General features: G+C 37.0%; 1 protein-coding gene across 3 annotated transcripts in view; it reads left to right on the forward strand.

Moving 5' to 3' along the window:
* The window catches only part of EFCC1 (EF-hand and coiled-coil domain containing 1), a 58,642-nt gene that overhangs the window by 2,084 nt on the left and 32,663 nt on the right, over positions 1–23,895 (forward strand). For all 3 annotated transcript variants that reach the window (XM_067303832.1, XM_067303833.1, XM_067303834.1), the window contains exon 2: positions 93–499. In XM_067303832.1, the coding sequence (XP_067159933.1) occupies positions 93–499 (407 nt within the window). The remainder of the gene's footprint in view (positions 1–92; positions 500–23,895) is intronic.

The following is a 23,895-nucleotide window of genomic DNA, read 5'->3' on the forward strand; positions in this document are numbered from 1 at the left end:
AGAAAAATCCAGCCATTTTCAGTCTTGATTAAAATGTTATTTGCTTTCAAATACATTAATTTGTCCCTGCTTTATGCTCCTGTTCATTATAGGTAGGACTGCGGAAGAGCCATGCTAACCATAAGGAAGAGGGGACCTGTTTTATAGGGAGTAAGAGACTGGTAACACAGAACCACCCCCAGACCAAGTGCCTTCAAAGCGTCCTGAAGGAAGTGGAGCTCATCCGGAGCTCCAGGGATGGACAAATTGAAGAAGCAATTAGGTTCAATCAGGAATTGGAAAGAGAGCTGAAGAGCTCTCAGGAAGCTCTAGTCAACCTGGAAGACTGCAACCGTAACCTGAAGAGGGAACAAGCAGAAATGAGGAAGAAGGTTGAAGAAGCAAGACATGCGGTCCTGAACAGTCTGGGCAAAGTGAAGGAGCTAGAAGTGAAAGCTAACGAAGTGCCACATTTGCAAATATACATTCAGCAGCTAGAATCAGAACTGCAGCATTATAGGTAAGTCCATCAAAAAAGGTTTTGAGTCCATCAAAAACATGGCTATAAAATGACAGTATTTAAATGCAGGTTAGCTTGAAAATCACTGGTTGTAGCTTAACAAATGTCCCCAAATACATCTTCTAAAATATGGCTAGAGGGAAGTTAGGAGCTACTTACTAATTTTCTTGGTAGGGATTCATAACAGAACTCTGCTCACAGATGCCCAGTCCAATAGAAGTTAGGACAAAGCAAGAATTCTGGTCTACAGACAGATGAAGTTATTCCCAAAACTCACTCTAATAGGAGTTAATGTAGTAGTAATACTTCAAGAAAACCTCAAAAGAAATTACTTAGTCCTTCATAATCTGTTTCCCACACACTTTATATTCACTATTTAAAGTGTAAAAATAAGTTTATTATTTCTTGTTAGTTGTTACACTTAAAAAAAAAAAAAAAAAAAGCTGCAACCAAATGGCTGATGCTCCAGTTCTTATTAAAACTGTTCAATTTGACATACAATTTGGAGAAAACCCACACAAGGCCAACTTCTGGCCAGCAGAAGTCTGCTGTGACTTTTAGCACTTCTTCACTGATGGAATATGTTATACTCCATAAAGGAATCAATCTAAATAATTAAAGCCACTTACAGATATTCAGAACTTCTTAGCTACTACATAGTCATCCCATGAGGTAAATGAAATAAAATCTCTAAACCAAAGAAAACAAGAAGGGGGTTACTGTGGCATTCCCTGAGTGGGTTTTGTTTTGTTTTGTTTTGTTTTGCTTTGTTTAGACTATCATAAAGGTAATTTCACTTTATTAATAATCTGATTTTAAAGGTACTTCAAAATAGATATATAGTGTAAATCAAGTACAATAATTTTCACTTCTTATTCATTGCATCTGACAGCAGCTCACTGGTATATTGCTGCCTTTCCACCCTATTAACAGATATGGAAACTGAGGAAGAGAGAATAATTTAGTAGGAGTCTCAAATAAAACATGCATCATCTAACTCAAAACCACTTTGTAATAGCATAAATACAAATGTTTTCAAAACTAAGAAAGGTGGTCACAAACTTTATTATTTGCTGGTTTTGTTGCTTTTTATCTCTCGGACAAAACTTGAACTCATTGGTAGTTATTAAGCACTAGGCAAATTTGCAGTTTTTGTTTCAAATTCACCCATGGAATGAAATGTCTATATCTTTACTGTCCCAAAGTAAAACTAGTATCTATATGTATTTTTTCCTAACTGTATTAAAACTAGTATTTTAATATATTGTCTACTTTGAACTTGTCTCTTCCTAAACTTATACTTCCTCTGTTTGCTTATATGAAGAATTCATAGTGAGTTATTTGTGGCATCATAGCTATTGTACCATTTTATGAAGTGAGGAAATTCTAAAAATAATCACTTTATCCGGTGTCTTTCTATAAGCATTGTGTATGTTAATATCTGTGTGGTTGCAGAAGGTAAAAGCATTTATTTAAAAATGCTATGGGATTTTAAAAATGCTGGCATGGACATGTAATATCCAAAACAACTAGCTGTCATTTACAACTCTTACTTCTGAGCCAGATCTTGCTACTTATCGAGTATATTGAATTCTCTCTGGCATGGGCAGCAAAGGCTTAAGCTCAGTTCTTGTCTTGCAGAATTACTTGCAGAGTTACTTTACCAAAGTATGATGAAGCATAAAAATTCACCCTTGAACAGGCAGAGATCAGCTAATTAAGGATCTATAAGAAATGTCAACTAGGCGCTGCAGAGCAGGAACTTTTATGGGCTATAACAACACAGATAATGCGAGTTAAAAATGTGACGTATATGTTCTTTGTAATATAACCCTCATCTATAATATTTATATTAAAATTACATGGTGATTTAAAGTGAGTGCAATGCTCAGGAATGGTGCCTGACTAACAGTTTGAGAACTAAACGTTTTTTCAGCCACACAGGACATTCGCTACAGGACCGGGCCACGTTCCACATGTGAGACCCTTCAATGGGTCTTGATTCTATGGTAGCCATAAAGCATTTCCAGCTCCTTGTCCATGTAAAATTGGTCTTGGCTTAAACAACTTAACAGGTGATAGCTATTTAGTGATGGTGTGACTTGCATGAACATGGTCATGTTCCACTCTTTTGTCTGCCTCCATGTAGTACAGAGATGCCCAAGCTAGCATAAAAACAGGTAAATTAAGCAATGCGGAGCTCTGTTACTGTAATGAAATAGCTTGTTCAACATATGCTTGGATATCTCCATGCTATATAGCCATTGGCATCACAGCTTGACCAAAAGTCACAAAGGTACAGCAGTCCCACTCACTTCACTTGTGTTGCAGATAGCAGAAACTACTTCTGCTCATAAAGAATCATATTCTCCTGTAGCACAGAAGTCCAAAACCAATGGATGTAGCTTGGGTAAGGTGCTAGAAAGTATATTTTGAGGGAAAGGTCATGAGGGACTTGGCCAAAGTGTAGAGATGAAAAACAGCTGCTCTATCCTGCAGGTTTCTCAGACAGTCAATTGGCAAGTATATTACTTGTTACATTATTTAAGTAAATACAGTACGTGTTTCCGTACCACAAAAAGATTGTAAGCATGTTAGCAGGATCCAGATTTGGCAAAAATTAATGTTGGAGCAGAGACAAATGTGTGGAGAATCAAGTATACTGTAGAAAGCCTGTAAGGTTGCAGATCTGTCTTCTGAGAATTCAGTTTAACTAGCTTTGTGTGGCCACTATTTTACTTCAGCGAAAGCCTAATTTCTTCCAGAGAAAATCATATCCAAGAATGAGACCAGTCTATGAGTTTTACATGCTCCTCCTGTTCACACTTCTGTTTTTCTAAAGTAAAATAGAAAATGATTTGTTCTTTTAGGTTCAGACTTTCAAAGGTTTTTAAGTATATAAGTCCCACTTCTAGACCTTCAGCTTACACCAACTTCCTATCAGTTAGGACTGGAGTCAGAACAATGACCTTAAGTTATAATCCCTAATTCAGGAAACAACTTCAATGTGTAAAAGTTTGTTCCTGTTCAGGAAAGCATTTAAGTACCTGCAAGTGATTAAATGTTTTCCTGAATTAGGGTACCTAACAACAATTCCCTTTGCTGCCCACAAATTCACATTTTTGCAAATTTAATGCAAAATGTTTCTACCAAGATGTGTGGTAAATATTTGCCAAATGAAGTTTGTATGATTTAAATGTGAAACTTTTCTGAGTACAATTTTCTGTATCAGGATTTGAAACTTCTATATCATATTACCAGGTTCCTAAACCAACCTAGTAGACCAAATAGTTTATACTTTCTGTCTTAAGGTGTACACTGTATTCTTCTGACACTGGATGCCTTTTCCAGGTTTTGGCTCCTATTATCTCCACCATTAGAAATGTATAGTATACTCTTTTTTCTTAATCCCTGTCAACTTAATGAGTCAGCTCAGACACTTTAAAGGTAAGTCTAGAGAAATTCCTTATTGAAAAGCATGCGTTAAATTCATTTCAGAGGTAAATGAATAACCCAAGAAATTGTGTGCTTTATCACTTAGTAATATATCAAGAAGGTATTATCCACAATGTTAGCATACAGAAGAATTTAGGAATTTTTGCAGGCTCCATTTTTCCTACAGTGCTGCCCAGACAATTATTTTCATTTTGCACTGGTGCAGTTGATTTCATCTTCCTAGGTGTAGGACTTTTCACTTCATATTACTGAAGCTCAGCTTTTTGATTTTGGACCACTTTTCCAGTTTCTCAAGACGATTTTGAGACTAACCTCCAAAATGCTCTCATTCCCTCCCAGTTTTGTGTCAACTTTTGAAAGAGAAAAGTCGAAAGTATAAATGAACATCGTGATGAGAACTGGACCCAGAAGAGATTCTGGTGACCTCTGCTTGATATATCCTGAGGGATCCTGAGCTATTCCTTAGAATAATTCTTTTTTCAACTGATTTTGCTCTTACTCAAGGTGACACCATCCATGTATTCTAATATAGTCCTATGATTTATAATAATTATTTATAAGAATGCCATATATAAAAATGTTACTACAATAAAAATGTCACATCTACTGCTTCTCCTTATTCATTCAGCCACTTTTCCTGTCAAAGAAGGAAATTAGATTGGTTTGACATGAATTGTTCTCGCCAAATATAAGTTGGCTCTGTTTTCTATACTGTATTAGCTTGTAGGTGGCTTATAAATTGATCATTTAATAAAGTTTACAGATTTTTTTTCTCCTTAATAGCACTGGGGGGAATACCACAATTTGGCAACCTTTTTTTCATCCCAGTGTAACAGATAAAAAAGAATGGTCATTTAGAATTGAAATAGACTTAATAATGGAGATGTTCACAGAGATTTTATGTTGCTATGCCAGCCAGCAGCACAGTAATTGCAGAGGTCAGTGGAAGGGGTCATAAAATACCAAAATTGCTTCCCGTATGCATAGTCTGTCTCCCAAATTACTTAATTATCCATCAGCATTTATATGTGGTGATGAGTAGGAATCCTTTTTTACATGGAATGCAGAGTGGCTTGTTTCATCCCCTCATATTCCCTTATAAATAGGAATATGGATGCCTTTAGCATAATTCCCCCATCTGTTCCTCTGACATAAAGTCACCAGTGCTAATTTTTCCAAATAATTATCCTCTACATTAACGTATATCAGTAGTTCACTTTTTTTTTTAATGAGACAATGTCCTGATCTTTTAAATATTTTCTATTATCATTACTCTTTAAAACTTTACAAGATGGACCAAACAAATCCAAATCAATAATCCAAAAAAAATAGAGGAATATAGAAATATTCTTAACTGGTGCAGAATCAGCTATTAAGTGAAGGAAGAAAAGCCTTAGGAAGGAAACACTATCCACAAAAGAAGGTGTATATAAATAGGTTATTCCCAATCTGAATGGTAATTCACACTTTATATTTAGGTACTCTAGAACTATTCATTCATTTAAAAATTAGACATTAAATAAAAAATATCTGGACAACTTTCTGCTTGACTAGTGGCATCAATATCAACTACTCCTTGCTGATTGTAGGGTAAAGCACATGTTGGAAATTTATTTCAGATGGCACAAAATCTGAATGGAAACTGTGTGTGTGTATATGCTGGACTGCACAAAAGACTGCTTAGAACAACAAACAGAAGCAGATCTTGTGCCTGCCTCTAACATTAAGCTGTTTTTAGTAACCCCAGTCATACAGAATGGATTAAGTATCATTTTATGTGTGACTGATGACTTGAAATCGCTAAAGCTTGGGTATTTAAAATTTGACGTACTAATTGCATTCATGCAGGTTTATGCTTTTAAAATGAACAGTGCTTAGAAGTGAAGAACAATGATAGTATTAGAACTGAACTCATGTATGGTGAAACAGATATATTAAACAAAATATTATTTTATAGAGCCCTCACCTGTAAGAACACTTAGATTGTGCTAGATGAACTCATGTCATTTTATTTTGTAATTGTGCCTATATCTAATATTTTCTTCTGCTTAAGATTATAAGAAGTTGTATATTATGTAGAAGTCTGCCACTGAAACAGATCTTCAAAAGTTTTTCAATAGGTTAACAGTAGCAAGTGAATATATGTACCTGTCATATGAACCTTAGACTACTTACATGTCTCTAGTCATAGAAGAATTCACAAGCTAAACTGAATCAGATCAGATTACTACTCATTTGGAACACTTTAAGGAACATTTTTGATTTTACAGAAAGTAGGAATAATAGAAGGTATTGTTATTCATATATGGTAGAAAGACTTGTATGGAGCAATTTGAATATATTAACTTCATACTGAAGAAAATGTATAGAATCTGTTTCTATGGAAGGGGCACTTTTATTTGAAATGCAGGAATACATTCAAATTAATGCTGAAATATATCTATCCACAAGGAAGCTTGTAATTATATGTTAATTTTGATGTCTGAAATGTAGCTAGTTCTCTGGTCTTTTACAGTTCTGGGCCCTTAGTTATATGGATGGCATTTATTCTTGGGAGACTTTGCCTGGTTTCTCATTAAATCCTCCTTTTTATCCAGCTTGCCTTATTTGCTGTGTTTGGAGTAATTCATTACAAGCACAAGAGCAATGCCACATATCTGGACACTGCCTATTCGCTCCAGTGGACATGCTTTTGCAGTGTCTGGGAGCTTCCTTCCATCGCTCCGAGGAGGAACCGTTGCTTCAACACATTGTAGGTGTCACTTAGCAACCCCCACTGTAGTTCATACCTTCCTTGTGGCTGATATATTAAAGCATACTACAAGCCCTGCCATAGCGAGCAGTAACAAAAAGGTAGCCCAAGCTAAAGGAATTAATTTTGTCATGTCATGCACAGTATCTGACACATGCAGCTGCCTTTTAAAGCTGTTTTCTGCACGTCTGTGCATAATTTGAATCATGCTAATTCCTCCTATACCACAGAGATTAATCTGTCACAGAAGCTGTGCAGCCAGTGTTTCTGCAGCTACTCTCCCTTGAATTAGTGCCTCAAGCTTCAGGCAGCAGCTTTGACAGTCCCAGCAGTGACAGCAGTGCACCTCCCTCCCTCCTCTGGCTGCCCTGGCAATCTGCATCACACTTCTCTGTTTTTATACTCTTCCCCCCAGGAAATGGACACCTTATGCTGCCCCAGCTTTCTAGTGGATTATGCCAGCAAAAATTAAAAATTAATTTCATACAACAAACTCTTTAAACTTTAAATAAAAAAAGAATCACTTCCCCCCCCAACATACACCTTTCAAGTCACTTCATAAAAATGCACTATGGCTCTTTGCTATGCCTCTTGCAAAGAGGCTATGCCTCTGAAAGCACATTTCTCAGAACAAAGTTACTTCCTAGCTTTCATTACGAGAACCAAAATTAAACAGAAATGGTCCTAACTCATAAATAGCCCTCAGTTGTAACCCTATGAATTACTTGGATGAGTTCCTGTGCAGCTTTGCTTTCCATGTAGAATAGTAGCAAGTATGACACTTTCTGCCGTAAAGGCTTCCTAGACACGTGCTGCATGGTGGGCCTAGCTGCCCAGTGACAGGATATCACTGCCCCAGACGCTGCTGTTGTACTCAATGCACAGACCTAAAATTACATTAGCCTTGATAAGAGTTAGCTTACAGATTCTGATGCTTCAGATCCCATTGCATACAGATATGAGCACAGAAAACGCCATGCATTAAGGCTTACTCTGGGAATGGAGTTATCGGTTTGACAAGACTGGCATTTATGCATTGACTGCATCTTTCTTGACCTAACAGCCAACTAACATCAGATGAAGAGAGGGCTGCATAAGAAGAACAATTATTTGTGACCAAGAATAACGCATCTGTAAGCCAAGAGTTTGTAGCCTCCTGTCACAAAGAGTTACAGCTCATTAGGTACCTCACTGGGGAGCTAGGAGGATTGTTAAGTGTTGTCTACAGAGTCACACACATCGTGTCTCATTTGTTTCTTAAGCAAATCGGACAAGTTTTTAGTCACTTTTATGCAAAAGAGCATCTGCAGGAAAGGAAGCTCACCAGAGTGTTCCAGTTCTTCCCCATCTCCCCAAAAGTTCTCTGTGTGACTGAGTCCCACTGCGTTGCTCTTTGCTTATATACTCATGTGATCAGACCTGTTGAATTCATTAGGAGCATTCCTCTACTTACAGGAATAAGAAAAGCATAACTGGGCAGTAAATCTTTTACTGAATGAAAGTCTGACAAACGCTGCTGATGAACGCTTTGAGGATCCAGCAGTGTTGTGAAATGTAGCTTCTTCTTCAGATCCTATTTCTTCTTTTTATTAAGACTAATAATATATATCCTCAAAATGTAACCTAAGGCTTAAACGTGGCTTCCAAGTTTATTATATCATCTCTGTCTCCCTGGTTGTCACAGATACTGACAAAAGTTTGGAGTAAAAATACCAGGGGCTTGATCCTGAGAGGGTCAGAGCATTGATAAATGATTCAGTCAGGCACTTACACACACATATAATATAAAGTACTCGGTGACTCCACTGAACGTCTTTAAGAAATAAAATAAAAAAAACAAACCATATCTCAAGTGGTTTTGGCAGATGTCATTTTTGGTGCCAATTCAGATAAATTACTTTGAAAATCAAACAATGTTGATAATCTACAGTCTAGAACAAGCAGACTTCTGCATTCTTTTAAGCTTTTTATTCCATTGGAGGTATAAAAAGGGAAGCCATTTTTATTTTTCCTTTTCTTCGTAAAACTTGAAAATTACCTCATAAAAATGAAGGGGGGGGAGTTTTATTAAAGTTAGTAAGAAGCAATTATTTACTCTGCTCCTCATCTCACATTCCTTCAGGATGTAAAATAGGCAAGGTGGTTTGTAAGATGGATGCTGATAACCCCAGTTTTCAAGCAGATTGAACTAATTTCTTCTGCTAAAGCAGTCTGCTCTCAAAATATGGAAGGATTAATGATCTGCAAGGGAGGAGGCCTTATCTCATAAATACATCCAAAATGGCAATATGTCAAGATTAGTGAAGTCACCCTAGAATAGTTCATGGGAGATTTGCATATATTATGGTAAAAAGTAAAAAAAAAAAAAAAACAGAAAACCTTTTTAATTTATGAGCTAGAAAAAATTATGGTATCATGAAAACTTGAATTGAGAATGATTGGCCTGGAAATGCTAGAGGGAAAAATCCACTCAAACTTCTCTTTGATTAAGAACTGTGTTCTGTTTCAGCAGCTTTCTTCAATCAACTCTCTGCTAGAGTTAGCCAGCCAGAGAAAGAAATGTATGTAGCCTTTTAATAGGTTCACATGCAACCATTCTATTTCATCATTAACTTATTTAAGTTCTCAAAACAGCTGTTCTCTGTAATAAAAATATTAAATTATCTGGAGACTTGGGAAACATCTATAAAGTAAAATTAGCTGGCTCCATGACATTACTGAGAACTTGTTATAATGAAAACTCACAGCCAAATTAAGTTCTTTTAACCTTCTTTTCGGGATAGTACAGACCAGATCAAAAGATCTAAATACCATCAGATTGCTTAGAACAATGCCAGGGATACTCGCATAAAGGCAGATAGTCAATCTGTATTTAAATCTGCCTAGATACTGAGCAGGTCGGGGGATGAGCTAATGAACGTGACTGATGTTAGGAAATACAGTATAGGCAATTTCTGTATTTTCAGTGATACAAGACAGTTATTTAGCAGTACCACAAATATTTGCTAGAGTGCCATGTTCTGTTTACCTGTCTTCTCACTGTAGTCAGAATTTTTGTTGACTCATTGGCCATGTTTAATGTCCTATTCTCTTCCATTCATTCTCCAGTACAATTTTCAATGTTATTATCTTCTTGTCTGCCTGCTTAGCAGAATGACTAAAATCCAGACTGATACTTGTTTTTCCAGTGCTTGGCTTAGGTGTGTGTGTGGGGGGAGGGGGGGTTGTGATACTCAGCGTATTTCCCTATATTTGCCAGATTTGCCTGGCAATCTGATTCTTCCTCACCTACTCGGAACTGTAATTGCTGAAGAAAAACTGCAGTCACCACCTTAGGAAAATGCTGCCATCAAACTAGGAAAAAAGATACAAAAGAATACTGCACACTATAAGTAAATCTGATAAAAATGAGTAGATATGTGTCCCAAAAAAGTCACACAGCTGTAGCTCAGTTTCAAAGATGGGAAAACTTAAGCATGTAATCAAGCTTGTTCATCATTGCAAGTGTCTGTCACAGGATGCTGACTGCATTCTGTTTGCAAATGCCATTTCCCATAAACATGTACTTTATGAAAAGAATTGTTTGGGAAATAAATGCCAAATGCAAACTTTGAGGATGACAGCCCTTTTGAAATTTCCATCTGCATAACGAACAACTTCAGCCTTTACAGCACAGTTCTTAAAACTCCATGAAAAAGAAGGTGAAGAGTCTGTGACTGACTGGGTGTTGCAGTTCCTTCTTGTTTGTGGAAAAAATGTTCTCTGAAGGGTGCCTGAATTTCTAGTGCTAATTGCCATCACATCACACATCATCTATTTCAAGAAAAGAGGTGCCAAGTCTTAGAATCAGATTACATTGGAAAGATCCCAAACCTTTCAATAAATCCACAGAATAAGATCAGGGTCTGTGCTTTGTCTTGTGAAGAATCTCTTTTCATAGCATCATGTTTCTGTGAAGGTTCATGATGTCACATTAATCATAACATTGAAAAATCTGGAATGCACAGCACATCTGCTCCACTTTTATTCTCTGGAGTTGACCCCATCACGTATGCTTGTCATTAGTTCACGTAACATAAAGGTATCTGGTACTGCATATGGTGAGGTCAGCCAAGTTTAAAGCAGAACTTTGTCAGGTTTAAGCTGAGTTTTAAAAATAGTGCTTCCACACTTCTGACGTCGGTATGCCTAAGTAGCCTAAGCGCCTAAGTAGCACTTTGCTTAGCAGAAAATTATGCAAGACACTCTGAAATGTGGGCAATCAAAGCAAAACCAGTGCTTATGAAAAATTACAGAAAACTAGGTTATGCTATCGGTTGCTGCGTCAGCAAATACCCACACGCGGGATTTTCAACAGTACGTGTGCAGCTGGGGCACACCTAGATGTTGCAGGGACCAGTGTATTGACTCCCAGGGAGGGCGCTGGGGAGCAGAGGGCGGAATAGCCGCGTCGGCAAGGCAGCCTGCCCGCCCCATGCCTCCGCACAGCACAAGTGCCAGCTCTTTGGACTGGATCTAAGCGGTTTTGCGCTGCGCAGCATAGGCCTGCCCTTAGAAGCACACGTCTCAGATATGCTCTGCTGCAGGACAGTAAGACAGCAAGGAGGCTGTTTACAGTCATTTAATTTGGTAGTCTGACAGATCTGGCATGAGGAGGTAAACAGACTGCTCTCACAGCGACTGCAGTAATGTAGTTTAGACCTAGGCAAAATATTTAGGCTGAATAGTTCATCCTCCAAAAATATAGTTTGGAAACAATTTAAACTATTTGCATATTTAGGTTATATGAGGCAAGTTTTCACACAAAAAAAGCATGAAAAAGCAGAAAAATTGTCTCTTATTTTGACATTTTCTTGCTGGAGTGTTTCGATTTTTCCTATTTGGATGACATTAAATCAGTATAAGTAAATCTAATTTCAAAATACCATTTTAAGAAATAAAAAAGAAATCAAACCAAAATGAAGTGTTTTATTTCATGTTGAAGAGACAGTTTCCTTAGATGCAAAACATTGTTTCCTCAGATTCCTAATTCAACCATATCAAAAAATAAGAAAATACATGAACAGCTATAAGCAGAAGTTATGAGAGAAGCTGGACCTTAGTCTGAAAGATCTGTTTTTCTGTTTATGAATGCATAAAGCTCTGCTTAATTTCCACTACTATCTATTGTCCTCAGGGACAATTCTCTTAACATAGGAAAAAGAATAAGAAAACCAAAAATAAGAAGGCTCTTGGTTTATATTGGCACAACAACTGCATATCTCTGTACTGCTGGAGCACTAGTAGTGATGAGACTGATTTTGAAGAGGGGAAAGTCTAGCTGTGAAATATTAATCACTGGCAGAGTGTGCCTGCGTGAATGCACCAACCTTGAATAAAGACCTTTTAGTCTAGCCAGAGGGTTGATACCTTTCAAAAAATGATTAATCTGTATACAACAGAATTATATAATGGGTATGTTCTTGTGTTGTCAATCTTACACTTGCTACTTTTTGTCCCTTGTTAAAACATTCTTTGTAGTACAGTGTCCTTCATATACTTTGTCTGGTATTTTCATCGGTTCTCTCTCTCTCTCTCCTATTTTTACCTCCATGCATTCACACTCTGTTTTTTTTTTAATATTTTGTTCATCATGATTTTCAGTTTCTGAGTGATGCTTCAAATGCATTTAAAAATAGGAAATACAAAAAAGTAAATAAATTTAAAGCTTTTAAAGTAAATACTATGAAGTATATGAATTATTCAATGGGAAACTATCTGATTCTTTGAATAGAAAAGGCATTATAAATGTGATATTCTGAAACAGACATCCTGGTTGCAGGCTGTCCATTATAGAACGTATAGAGCACTTTATTTAATTTGTCATATAACATATAACAAATGCAGCAGAGATAAAAGTATTTGGATGGAACCAAATTGTGAGAGGATACAAGAAGCCATAGGCTAAGGTCACTATTTTACAATCAAGAACTACTGTATCTTGGAAGGAACATTTCAGGGATTGCTTTGCTTGTTTCTTTCTTGGTTCTAGATTGCGACTTCCATGGAAGCACATCCCTTGTAAGTGGAGCTACAGTTCAGAGATGGTTTTTTCCATTTCCCATATCAATCCTCAGAAAACATTTGTGCTTTCTTTTTTTTTTAAAAAAACAACAACCCTCCAACAAGGCAAAATACTCCTTAAAATACCAACACAAAATCCTTTTGTCGCACCATGTACAGAGTCCTCAAGAGAAAAACATGGCACTTCAATTTTAACTCTGTGGATTCCTGTCCTGCTGACACAGACTCTCTTGTCACGTTAGAAGAACTGAAAACAGAGTCCTGCTTGCCCATCCTAGTCAAAATCTCCCAGCTGGCAGCTCTCCTGGGGTTGATCTCCTCTGGTCAGCCCCACAAAAATTTCACTGGGCAGTTCAATATCCTCGTGATTTCATCTCTCAAGGTTAGAGAAATAGTGAGATAAGACTCTCAGCCTTCTCTAGTAATAAGTAAGCTGGTAGACATGAGAGAGCTTCTGACCCCCCAGGTCCAGGTATGAGCCCCAGTTACATCCCTGATTCATATAAAGGCATGACTACAGGGTGCAGCAAAATATTTCTTCCCTCACTTTCCATGTGAGGGAAACCTGGACAGCTAGGCTAAAAAGAATCTCTGGCATTGCTTTGGCCTGTACTCAACTGAATGATTGAGAAAGCAAAGACACTTGAATATTCATGCTGTGTACCCACTATTTGATCTGAAACATAGCTTCCAGAAGGAAAGGAAAACCCCATAAGCAAACTCTTGCATTGCTTTTTGTCTTCATCGTTCTTCAGAACAGGAAAAGAGTTCTGCTGCTGTGTCTGTACTTGCTACCTGCACTAGATCTCAGTACAGGGAATTTGTCCATCTCTCCTTCCTTCCCCAACCTTAACACTTGGCACCAGCCAAAAACTTCCTGTGGCACAACACTATGCAAAAAAACCCCTGATTTGAATCTGAATGACAGTAAAAGTGATGTATATCTGGCACTTAAGTGCTTAAATATACAGGATGTTGGTTCCCTGCTGTCTCTGGCAGACGCAAAAGTCAAGTGCTGGAAAAGAAGAGAGTATATCTAAAAACACTTGCTTTGGTCAAGGCTAAAAACTGTGTTCCTGTTCTCCCACAAGGTCATAGCAGTCTTAGCGAGGAGGGTCATAGTAGTCTATTTTGCTCTCTGTTCTGATATTAATTTGATTAAAAACAGAAGATTCAAGGCAATAAGAATAATTAAATGTTTAGCTTTATGCCTAACATTAACATGTAAAATGTTGAATTTAGTAAAAATAAAGAGTGCAAAGGTCTAAAAGCCATACAAAATAATTAGCATATATTCATCAAAATATGGCAAAGAAAGAATAGGTAATATATTTCATAAACATATAAAAAATGCCAAACCACTCAAAAAATTACTTGCTGCCCTTCCACTAAGGCTAGGACTGCAACAATATAATCACAGTGTCAGATGTATTATATAGAATCCTTATGGAGTTGCCTTCACAGACCAGCAAAGATGTCAAAGCAAGATGCCTACCTCTGGAGGGTGACAGAGTTTCTCCAATTCAGACACAACGCTTAGAATCACAATTTTAGTTTGCCAGAGAATTTTGTTTTGCCTAATCTGAGATCTGCATTCATATCAAATAACCATCATCAAAGATCTACAATACTGAAAGTTTTGAGGTGGTTAGACCTGTACTTTATACAAATCAGAGAAACTGTTAATCCGTAAGGCTTGTAAAAAAGGATTTCTCATTGGTTTAATGGCATTCATTGTGAAGTATTAAGAATCATTTGTATTTATAATGGATTGTTGCAGTTCTCCAACCTCAATAGTTAATGCTGTGCTTCTGAAAACAGCCCTATCTTGCATCAAACAAGTCTTATCTAGTTAAGATACAAGGTACTTATACTCTGTATTGCCTCATTATTAAATAATCTTTTTAGAACAAAAGATTATTAATGCAGGAAAGGTAGCAATTATTTTTCCTCTTCCACAGCAAAGTGTACTTCTCTGTGGCAGGCTCCCATGGACTAGCTAAATTAATGGAGCTGTTTTTGATAAAGAGCATGAATCACAATACAGAAGTCACCAGGAAGTAATTGATGTTTTGCTGCTGCATGTACTCAAGTTGAAACTTTAATTCTATTAATCTGCATTTACCTGTCATTGTATACAGGAAACAAACAGAAAATACCCCCTGAACAAAGCAGTGACTCCACAGGCAGAGCCCACAAAAGATGCAGAGAGCTTCCAGTTTATCTAGTCAGTGCCTGGAAGGCAGTGCTGAACTGGCCATTGCTTTCCTTCCTGTGGCTCTATAAAGAAAGAAAAGGCTATGGTGAACAGGAGCTGGGGGAAAGAAAGAGCAGTTTTGCTCATTACCGTGAAAAAGGAGCTGTCAAAGTGTCACCTTCTTTCATCCTTCCTCCCTTGCCAGCCTTTTCTTGACCCAGGGAATGCAAGCTTAAATCAAACAGTGAGAATGAATGATGAAACTGCATGGTTTGTACAAAACAAAAAAAGAGGCTGTTGAGAGTGGTAAAAAGGGGGCCCATCCAAAGGCAGTAGAAAACACTTGGCTGTTGGTTTCCTTGATTTCATTATGACAGAGGCTGGTGCTTGAAGAGCCATGGTGGGAAGATAGACCCCCTTCATTTTATATCTATACACACAGTTGGTAAGGTTTCTGAACGCATACAATGAACTTTAACACATGGACATTGTGTGGTCGAAGGGAATGGGATTAGTAAGAGGACAAGTGTAATGAAGATCTGAACTATCAGTCAGGCTTCAGAAAGGGTCAGAATACTGGTCTGAAACAAAGTTTTAATACTGGCAACAAGAAGGGCTAACTTTCATTGCGTTCTCCATTGGTGGGAGAACGGTATAGCACTGCAACACCTGAGATGAGAGTGAACTGGAGAAGCTGCTGAAACATGGAAAGAAAACTATGTGCTGTACTGTTTTTAAAAGGAGGCTTATGAATAATCCATCAACTCACTGTGCAGAGTCCCTAATTCACTTCCATGTTTTTATTATTTTTGGTGAAGCAAACCAATGCTTTTAGAAATTTGTTTTGTGTTTTAAACAACCCTTAAAATAAGCACCTTTTTAAAGACAAAAATTATCCCAGGACTCCAGGAATACATATTTCTTTGCTATGCTTATGAAAATGCTAGATTTTTTCCATCACTTTATAAATGAAACTGTAAAAACATGATCTGGCCCAGAATGTAATGTACAAAGTGTGAGGTCAGAGGTGAGTGCTATAAATCAGATGTAAAAAGTTTATATGGGTTGGATTGTATATCCTTAAGTTTAAAATGCTTTCTTTTCCCTCAATTAAACAAATGCATACTGCTGATTGGTAATATACATAATGGATGATATGCATTATAAATTTTATATTTAAAAAATATTAGTTTGTGCTAAAAGAAAGGGTACTTTGTAATACATTAAAAAACATGATATATAAAGATGTTTTTATCTCATTAACAACACTGCACTACCATAGTTCAGAGGTGAGTCTGAATTCAGCCAGAGGTGAATTTAGAATTGAAAGCAATAAAGTTCCACCTCAGATTAATTTGATTCATGTCTTAGCTAGAAGACATGTGCCTTTGAACCACAAAGCTTGGAACCAGATCAGAATATGCACTGTCTGAGAGGGAGTAGCATCAGGAACTTCACTTTCACCCTGACTCTAACCATGATCTGTAGTCTGCCTTGGTTAATACTTGGAAACATGCTTTGCTTGGTCTGTACTTTAGTTGGAAAAATACGCTTTACATCATATAGTAAGGAAAGCTACAGTAATGTGGTCCTTATTTGTGTTTTAGAGAAGGCAAGTCACTCCCTACACCTGTGATATCCTTTGCTTTCTGTGTAATATTTTGTGAATAAAAGCAATGAGCAATCATTTAATTTCTCAAAATTTCTGTATGTCCTTGATAGCCCAGTGGACATATAGCTCTCTAATACAGCTCCAAGAACCAAAAGCGAAGGTGAAAAAAAAAAAAAGATGAATGGTGAGGTGACAAAGATATTAGAGACAAGGACCAACTGTGAAGAACTGCAGAATGACCTTACAATACTGAGTGACTGGAGAACAAAATGGCGGGTGGCATTTACCACGTAAATGTAAAGTGATGCACTTCAGAGAAAAACAGTTTCAGCTTTATGTAGACAGTGATGGACTCTGGGCTCAGGAACGAGATCTTGAAGTTTTATCACTCTAGGAATGTATCAGTCCAATTGCTGAATTACAGAGAGGAAAGCAAATATAATACTAAGAATTATTAGGAAAGGAATAGAGAACAAAACAAAGACAATTATGCGAGTTCATAAAACACCTGTATTGTAAACATAAAATTTTGATCCTTCCATCTAAAATAGATACAGTAGAACTGGAAATGGTATATAAAAGGAAACAAGTATGAACAAAGTATGGAAACTATTTTAGCCACTCACATACTTAAGCCTGGAAAACAGACAGCTGAGGAGAACTAAGATAAAGGTCTATAAAATTTTGATTGACATCAAGAATGTGAATAGCAAATAACTGTTCACTATCTCTACCAGTACAAGAACTAGGAGTCATCATGTGACATTAGCAGTAGGCAGCTTCAAAGCAAACAAAAAAGGTGATTGCTACACCATGGGCAAGTAAGCTGCGGAATGGCTTCCTGCAAGATGCTTAGTTTGCTGACAGGTTACATGGATTACAAAAGTAACTAAAATACTTATTTAGAAAAGCCCTCAGCAGCTATTAAATACAAAGATGCTGTCTCTATCTGACATGTTCCTCTGACTCACAAATTACTGGATTCTGGGAAAATATCCTGGAGAAATGTCACTACATGCTTGACTTGCTCTTATATTTTTCCTTTGGATGTTAAGTTACTATTATTTAATTTATAGTTACTGTTAGGCTACTGAACTCGCTGGACCTTTGGTATGATCCAGTCCAGCAGTTCTTACATACCTGTGTGAGCCTGGCACCGTACCAGAAATGCTTATCTGCGCAGGGGGCCGGGCTCGTGAGCTCTGGTGCAGCGCTGAGCTAGCACTGCTGCGGAGACCCAGCAGCGCCGCTGCGCTGTGCCAGCAGCTGTGCCAGCATGCTCGGAGCTAGCACAGGCCTCGTCTCTGTGCTCCACTGCGCAACGCAGAAGGACTCCTTTAACACTACTAAAAACTTGCAGTTGGAGGTCAGGGACCAGAAACCTAGAAAGAGAGTTCATTCAGCAGTTACTGTGTTTGCTACCTGCATTACAGCTCTGGGAACAGATGTCTGGACTGCTGGAAATGAACTCAGCAGTACCACGGCCAGTATTAGCTGGACATGAGCAACATAATGAGAAAAAGTCATTCCTAATTTGCAATTAGACTTAATACTTTAACTATTAAACAGTAAAATGATTTCATCCTGATACCTTCTGACAAAGAATTGTCAGCATTTTCACACTTGGGACCCATAACCTACATTTCAGCTCTTCAACAAAAAATAGCTTAGTTTTCAGCAGGTCCAAAGACCTGCATGGGAGTTGAGAGGCTGGGAAATTAAAACCTTTTTACTTAAAATTTATAGAGGTCTTATATCTTTAAGACTTGGAAAAAAAGTTTTCTAGGTAATTATGTTTGCACATGGGAAAGCACATAACCCTGGAAAGTGGGATTTCTCTCACTTCCAGTCCAAATTGTCCTGAGATAGAAAAAATAAAGACTATAACATTATAACTCATTGAAAAAGGAATGGAGAGGTTCTAAAATGTATTAATCGGGAGTCCTCTTTCCTTTCAGAACTCCTACAAAGGTATAGGAACTGCCTGGCTATCCAAGTGGAAGACAAGCAGACTATCTGAAATAGTTGTCCTGTAAAATGTGAAGCTTAGGTAAATTACGTGATACAAGTAATCAAAATATATGGCACATATTCAGACCACCTGCATATTTCACTTATGTCTTTAACAGTCATTAGTGAAGCGATTATTCCAAACTTAAACCAATAGCATTACTTGGGAATACAATTAATTTGACTTTAAAGAGTACGGCTATTCCCATACCATTAGGCTTTTGTTAATAAATATAATTGCAACCACTCAAACTGTACCATTAAACTTTTTTCAAGCACTGTAATAATTCATGTCACCAAAATAATAACTATTCCATTATAAATGGTAAGACGAAAAAGCAACTTTGCATAATAGATCTTGTCCCTTCATTCTATGGTAGCCAAACATATATGCATATTCTGTACCTAGTCATTAATGTCTATTATTTCAGAAATCTGTTATAGAGGTTGCTGTGCACTTGCCAGAATAGAAGATACAAAATATAGCTCATATCCTCAATCTTCTAGTCCTTTATAAATGCATATGCGATAAAGGATGCAGCTCTGTATGGAGCAAGATTAAATTATCTGTTTATATTAATATAATAAAAATGTCATCTAAAATCTATTCATGTCAATGTGCGTCTAAGAGAAGACTACATGCTGTGAGTTCTAGAGAATTCCATCAGGATTATCAAATACAGACATTTCAAAAATGAACAGTAATTTAAGGAGTTACAAGTAGAATTCATCAGTTTTGTAAACATTGCATTGCAGTTTTCCCCTTCAAGAAACTTAGTTTAATGCCTAAAAATACAAAAATATTTTATCAGACTATAAAGGTGCAGGTCTAACCTCCACAAAATTTTCTTTATGGATTATTTTGTGCTTTTAATTTGGGGAACTTTTTTCTGTTGTTATAGGTACTGACAAATAAGTCAAATAATACATAACAGGAATAAATTCAGACCATCATATGCCGCTCTACCTAAACAAACCTAAGTTTTTTAATAGGTTTTACACAATAAAATCAAGCTCTATAGCACCTTCCCAGTTGGCCACGGGTCTATAGGGAAAGAAAGAACTTTTAATTAAAATAATCCAAATTTGGAATTGTCTTAGATTCCAAAGTCTTTGCTCAGGAAATGAACCCATGCACTAGATGAGACTGGTTTGATGGTAGCTTGAGATCTGTAATGGCATTATACTTAAAGTCTGTAAATTTATATTTCTTTATACATTTTGTAGAATAAACAGGTCAAATATTTTGCCTCAAAACAATTCAATTCGATTTCAGCACTTCCTATATAGGGTTCAAGAATCTCTTAAAAAACATCAGGCAAATTTGGAGAGGTGCTGAGCAACCTCAGTTCCTGCTGATACTTGCAGTGTACTGACTGTAAAAAGAATGAGTAAATCTCCCCTCTCCCTGCATTAGATGTATTAGCCCTATGAAATGAGGCAATCCAAATACTCCAGAGAAGAAGCAGCTGCTAGACACAGTATGATCATTATGCTCATTACTTAAAATAAACAATCAAAAATTAAAAATTGTAAAGAATTAGAGAGGCTGATGCTTTCGAGGTTCTTAAGCAGTAACAAGTGAGTATCTTTCATGCTGGCATCTTGTAACCGTGTTAAGATTTGCCAGCTTATGCTTCCTTCTGTAATGATGTAGGGATGTGAGAAGCCAGTAACAAGAAAAGCATTGAATGGGGCAGCACCATTACGGTAGTTCAAAATCCAGTTTTCTTAATAGAAACTGACACATTAATCCCACCCCGGAAAAAAAAAGGCTATTCTGCAAGCAAAACTTTCCCAACTAAGATGCAGTCTTTAAAATTCAATGGGACCACAGGAATAGACAGAGATTGGAATTATAAATGTGATTTCTTTCCTAAATCCTCTATGAGACCTTTGGGGCCTTCCAATCCACTGTACATAAGCACAGTCTGGTTTTACTATACTGCAAAAAGCGGAAATGGTCTGTCTGTTCAGCATGAATTACTATCATCTGTTTGTCTACTGCTGCAAAGTCTTAAAGTAAAACACTCTAACCAACTCCTACCTCATTTTTCAATGTGCAAAGACAGCCAACATTTAAACAAACTGACCACTCCATACAATTTAACCACCAAAATAGCATTCTCAAATGGGAGGAACAACATTGTCAAAATTAATGATACAGTTCTGTGAAATTGTGAAACTGTTTAAATACTCAAATAAGCTTTTATATGTCTATACGGGTAAGCTTTTATATGTCCACTAAACACCACAGAAGTCCACATGCCAAATCTATGTTAGGAAATCTCAAAATGCTGATTATTGGAAGCTGGGGAAAAATCACTGTAAACTTGCTCTGAGACCTATTTCTTTTTTGAAGGATCCACTATAAATCCCTGTCAAGAGATAGGACACTGGACAAGATGGAACTCTTAATCTAGTGTGGTAGTTCCTGAGTTCTTATATTCTTATATTTGTTTAAAGAATAAACTCTTGTAAGCCTTACATTTTGTCTGGCCTTCTGTAGTTTACTACTATATTAAACTGTGATACACTATCATGAATTTCACCCAGATTAGGCCCAGAGTGGCTTAAATGGGGACACTGATATCATTTTCATGATATCAAAGTTGGATTTTATATGATGAAGTTCCCAACCTGTGGGCTTATCAGTATTTAAGAAGGTACAGAACTTTGATTACCATTTTTATTATTGTAGCAATTGAAAATCCCAATGATAATTGGGTCCTCGATCAACTTTATGAACGACCTCTACTTCAAATCGCTTCTAAACTTCAATTCAGTCCTTGAGAAAACTGTTTTTGCTTTTAAGCATGCAATAAAAACTGGATCAAGATGACTGTCACATCATTTGAGGGTTCTCTGTAAACATTTTATCATACAATTTAACTCTCATACAAGCTTGTATCTGCTTAATGGATAGGACAGGGGACAGAACAACAAGGATACACTTGCTGTGAACATGCGTTCACGTTCACTGTTCAGTGAACATGAATACACATGTTCATGAACACTCTCAATACGCAATTGCATCACATTACAGTGGTGTCTCTGGTTTTATAATTGTACAGGGAAATCCACAATCCTTCCACAACTTAGGCTAACCTTAAGATTTTGCACATAGTTGATACAAAATACAGGAAACAGATACATATCTTCAAAGTAGTAACACTAGCAAGATGGAGATAAAACATTATTTGATTTCCCAGCTTTTGAGCCAAAAGAACATGACAGCAGCAGAATTCAATTACAATTTTCTAAGCACAGAGACATCAGTTCCCCCATTGATTTATCAAGTAAGTCACATTGATGCTAACATGAGTAAGTCACATCAATCCTGTCCACACCAGCAGCACACACATCCCTCAGACTGTGACTTGCTGGCACAATGTCATTATTTCATGAGCAACAGCTTCACTGTGGACTCTTTACCATTGTATTGAAAATAAATGCAGTTAGTCCCAGCAGTAACAGAACCCAAAATTTCAGATCTGATGGGTATAGCTCTGTTGAATTACCAGCTACATACTGGAAGTTTAAGACACACTGAACAACATTTCAATTGTCTCCATCTGTAAACATGGGTTAGTCACAATAAACAGTGCAATATGCACAAACAGGGCACATTTAATAAGCAGTTCTTTTTTTAACAGCAGTTATCGGAGTTCTACATCTAGTATCATTTGCAACAGGAAAGTTATAATATAAACTTAAGTGAATAAAAGTAGACTGCCAATGTCAAATTGCACATGGCCAGAAAAAAACTACATCTTAGCATCTTGCATAGTCTGGGTTGGAAAATATGCCAACTGAAACAGTTCCACAGAATCAAATTGCCTGAACCTGATTAAAAGGCAGCATACAAACTTTTTTGAAATAAAGGAAAGCAAGTTCTGCTGTAAGTCAAGATGCTGCTAAACCTTTACTAAACAGTAACGATACCCTTAGAAGTAACCTTTGATCCTGCACAGCCTCTCTAAGAGCTGAAGTAAACAGCAGTCTGATGGGATACTGCGAACTGCTATACAAGCCATCATGTCTTTCCTACATTGCTATGAACCCAAGAACCTGAACTCCCATTATTCTTATAATGTATTTAAATAATGATTTTTTTAAAGCAGCTGCCAGAAGTCTCACCACAAGATATTCTCTGTCATCACCAGTACAGACACCTAAAGGCTGCCTGAGTCATGCATGATGTGGTTTTAAAGTCATCTGAAATGGATCTGCATGTGATATAACCTTTCTTTCTGTTACTAATGATGTGTTTGGGTTTTAACTAGAGATCCGGGAATGACAGGCTTGGCTTCTCACTTTTAAACAAATGCTTCTGCTAGAAAATGAAATTTATGTACCAGTTTTTTTACCAGCCTAGACCCTTCATCGTAGCTACAGCCTGTCACTTCTCAAACAAGCATTCATAGCGGCCCTTACATTAGACACTAAGGTCGTTTCTATTCTTACTAGGATGAAGACCTGAAAACAAGTTGTATTTATCTTAAATATCCCAGTTTTGGACAGAATGAATGCCGTTCAATGAGCCTTTGCTAATGCAAACCAGACTTCTGCATGCTCATGGGATGCTGTCATTAATCCTTCAAGGACATAAATATACAGCTGGCTTAGTTTACTGCCAGCATCCTTTTTTTTTAATGACCCTCCAGATATTTGATGTTTAGGTACTCATGCCCTGTTTCAAGGAATTTATAATCAGAAATCCAGGCAGAGCATGTTAAATTTTACCATTAGCAGTTATTGCCAGCCTAATCACAAAAGCACACAAAAATTCACTGATAGAGAATTATTAGCCTATCTCTCAGTTACTGAACAACATGACACACTACACAGCATCAAGTGATCATGTAATGAAAGATCATTATAAGTCTTTTAAAGTAAGAAGTACAATCAAGATCATTTTAAGAACCATAACTGATGGTCTGCAGGGGGAAGGGGTCTCTCCAGAAAAAAATCAGGCATAGTAATACAACAGTCTTTTCAGCTGTGCTGCCTCCATTGATTGTTTCCCCATTCTAGTGTTTAAGGTATTAAGAGAAAACAAAAACAAGAAAAATCTGCAGTCACTACAAAGATCTACTATTGTTTTGTTATAGGCTATCATCGCAGTTAGATAAAACAGTATATTTAGGTTCTGGGTGAACTATATAGACAAACTCCACTCTGTTCAATAGTTTTAACTCCATCAACATAACTGAAAAACAGCAGGCTTGATTGTGAGACTAAGCTGAAAGAAACTCTAAAACAGCAGCATACAAAGTCTGTTTCTACTCTGATTTCAGTGGGAC

This window comes from Apteryx mantelli, chromosome 12, assembly GCF_036417845.1.
Source record: "Apteryx mantelli isolate bAptMan1 chromosome 12, bAptMan1.hap1, whole genome shotgun sequence".
NCBI classification, from domain to species: domain Eukaryota; kingdom Metazoa; phylum Chordata; class Aves; order Apterygiformes; family Apterygidae; genus Apteryx; species Apteryx mantelli.